This window comes from Mastacembelus armatus, chromosome 21 (assembly GCF_900324485.2).
Source record: "Mastacembelus armatus chromosome 21, fMasArm1.2, whole genome shotgun sequence".
Taxonomy (NCBI): domain Eukaryota; kingdom Metazoa; phylum Chordata; class Actinopteri; order Synbranchiformes; family Mastacembelidae; genus Mastacembelus; species Mastacembelus armatus.
Genome location: NC_046653.1, coordinates 24,819,764 through 24,822,920, shown reverse-complemented (window position 1 = coordinate 24,822,920; position 3,157 = coordinate 24,819,764). Strand labels below are relative to the sequence as shown.

The window sequence follows — 3,157 nt, the reverse complement described above, 5'->3', positions numbered from 1 at the left end:
GATGATTCTCATCCCAGTCACTTCAGACTTGGTTGCAAACCACCCCAGGCCACACAGAAGTTCCTGGCTCAATGGAGTTTGTCCTGTGGTCCCCGAATTGGACTCTCTCTGGCCCGTGGCTGCGCTTAGAAATTCTGTCCAGAAAAATAATAAACAGAATTGCCGACAAAGGGCAGCGCTGCCAGAGTCCGACAAGGACTGTAACATTGCCCAGTACGGAGAAGCTGGGGCTTTTCCCTGGAGAGGCCACGACCGCAAAGTCAATCATCGACCCCTGGCTGGGACCATGGGCAGAGACCCAGCTACCAGGTGCACGCCTTCAAGCCCCAACTCCAGGCCTGGCTCTAGGGAAAGGCCCCAGCTTCATCGTACTGGTGGACATCACAGTTCTTTGTTTGTCTTCTTTAGAAAGGGACCCATTTGAACTGCTCTTGGTCTGGTCTATTACCTACAAACTGTTTGCCTTGGGAGACCCTACTAGGGGCATATAGCCCACGACAACATAGCTCCTAAAATTCAGACACTCAAACCCCTACACCACGATAAAGTGGCGGCTCAGGGTGTATATATCAGCAATCTAAGAAGTGTGTTAGTAGCAGTAATGGAAAATGTCCATAAAATGTTTTAAGTCCTTTGGCAGTAATAAGGCTTTAGCTGATTCCCATGAATAAGATGAAAATCTGTCTTGGCAGGTCTTCTTAGCCTAGGTCACACACGCACAAAGAGGAGGGACCTCAGAGACCAGCAGACACTGAAAGAAAGAGGAGGGGATGAACTAAGAAAAGGTGAGAGGTAAATCAGTTATATGAGTCAGTTTTCTTCACAAAGCTGCAGCTCTCTGCAGGACTCTGAAGATGGAAGTTGAGGATGGAGTAGAGCGCTGCTTTCCACAACTCAACACCTCCTGCAGGAAGCCCACATTTCCAGGATCTGATGTTTTGTTCCTTCACATTGTGCTGTATTTTGTCTCTGTGCTCACTGTGGCTCTGAACCTGCTCATCATCATCTCAATCTCTCATTTCAGGCACAGATTCACTTCTCTATGATTTTTGTCTTAAAATGTGAACAGCTGCTGTACATTTACAAGAACTGTCTTTAGGCTTTTACTAAATCATGGTTCATGTTGACACACTAGACTTCTATTCTGCCTTGTTGACTGTTTGTGCACAATGAAGCACAAATGACTGATATTTGACACCAGAAACCACAGTTCATGTCCTGTCTCCAACAAATAATCAGCACTGGTTTCTATCCACTGAACTCAACCAAGTAGTTTTAATTGTCTACACTTAACCATGTGGTGACTACAGATGTGACAGATCAGGAAACATTCAGAGATATTGAACACAACTTGTTGGTTAATGACACTTTTCTCTTTTCCTCCAGGCAGCTCCACACAAACACTAACACCCTCCTCCTCTCTCTGACTGTCTCAGACTTTCTCGTGGGCCTTGTGCTGATGCCTGGAGAAATCCTTCGACAAACAGGCTGCTGGTTTCTTGGTGATCTCATGTGTTCTCTATATAAATATGTGTGCTTAATCATTACTGCTACCTCAGTAGGAAACATGATCCTGATATCAGTTGACCGTTATGTGGCTATTTGTGACCCTCTGCATTACCCCACCAGAGTCACTTTAAGAAGAGTGAAACTTTGTGTTTGTCTGTGTTGGCTCGGTTCCTTTTTCTACAGCAGTATCTTTTTTAAGGATGATCTGACTGAACCAGGCAGATATAACTCCTGCTATGGACAGTGTGTGTTTGTCATTGATTATACTGCAGGAGTTGTTGACCTATTTATATCCTTTATTGCTCCAGTTACTGTCATCATAGTTCTGTATATGAGAGTGTTTGTTGTGGCTGTGTCTCAGGCTCGGGCCATGCGCTCTCACATTACAGCTGTCACACTGCAGCGTTCAGGGACTGTAACAACAAAATCTGAGCTGAAAGCAGCCAGGACTCTTGGTGTTGTTGTAGCTGTGTTTTTAATGTGTTTGTGTCCATATTACTGTGTGTCATATGCAGGAGACACTGCACTAAGTGGCTCATCTGCTGCCTTTGTTCTCTACCTGTTCTATTGTAACTCCTGTCTGAACCCTCTGATCTATGCCTTGTTTTATCCCTGGTTTAGAAAAGCTGTCAAACTCATTGTTACTCTTCAGATTCTGCAGCCTGGATCTCGTGAGGCCAACATACTGTAGAGAGACTGTGAAATTAGATTTGATTCAGAAAGTAGGAGTGAAAATCCTTGTTTCTTTCTTTGCATACAGGATATAAATACAGTAGATAATCACTATATGTGCCACTGCACTTAATTTTATTCAAGGATTGCAACTTATGTAAAATTTAATAAACCTCCAAGCCCCCAACACTGATACCATTGGGGAACATTTATAAGTTGGTAGACACTAAAAATAAACTGAAATAATAATTCCTATATGCTCTATCTCTAATTGTTAGAAATGTGATGGTGGTGAGTGAAGAATTTAGGGACAGAAGATGTTTCACCAATGGAAAAAACTGAAGTGCAGTATTTTTTACTGACGATTCCACAGACTGGTGGATGTTAAAATCACAGTGATGGTGACAGCATTACTACACTACACAGTGAGAGCAATGAAACTCAGCCCAATTAGTGTTTCCCAGAGACGTAAAGAATGAGGAATGAAACTCACAGTTACTTAAGCTGCTGTTGCTGTTGTATCCATCTGTTCAAGAAAAGCAAACCCATCTGTTCTAAAAGCTGATAGATGTTCTGAAAGTCTTTAGTTTTTCTGAACCTCACACGAAAATAGTGCTCAAGATACCACATCTGTTCATCTACATGTGGAAAAAAAAAAACGAACGTGGTCCCATGAACAGGAGATGTCTAAAACTGCGAGTGAAAGCAGGCATTTGATGAGTGTGCAGCAGCAGCCTGAGTGTGAGGAGGATTTAGGAATGAGCACAGGACATTAGTCCAAGCAGCTTCATACCTGAGCTCAGACTGACAGAGCAGAGCACATCTGAGTGAGAGTGGGGAGTGTTTGCACGTGAGGACAGGGCTGTCCAATATTTAAACATCTAACTAAAAGATGACTCTCTCAAAATGGAAGAAATAATCTTCAATAAAAAGGAGTAAACCCCCAAAGAGCAGTGGTTCACATTGTCGCTTTACA

At 43.1% G+C, this 3,157-nt stretch overlaps 1 protein-coding gene across 1 annotated transcript; it reads left to right on the top strand.

The window, feature by feature from the left end:
* The first annotated feature begins 854 nt into the window (after window positions 1-854).
* On the top strand, window positions 855-2,200 carry LOC113123855 (trace amine-associated receptor 13c-like). Its single transcript, XM_026296183.1, has 2 exons — window positions 855-1,024; window positions 1,387-2,200. Exons 1-2 carry the CDS (start codon window positions 855-857, stop codon window positions 2,198-2,200), a joined length of 984 nt encoding a protein of 327 aa, XP_026151968.1.
* Window positions 2,201-3,157: the final 957 nt, after the last annotated feature.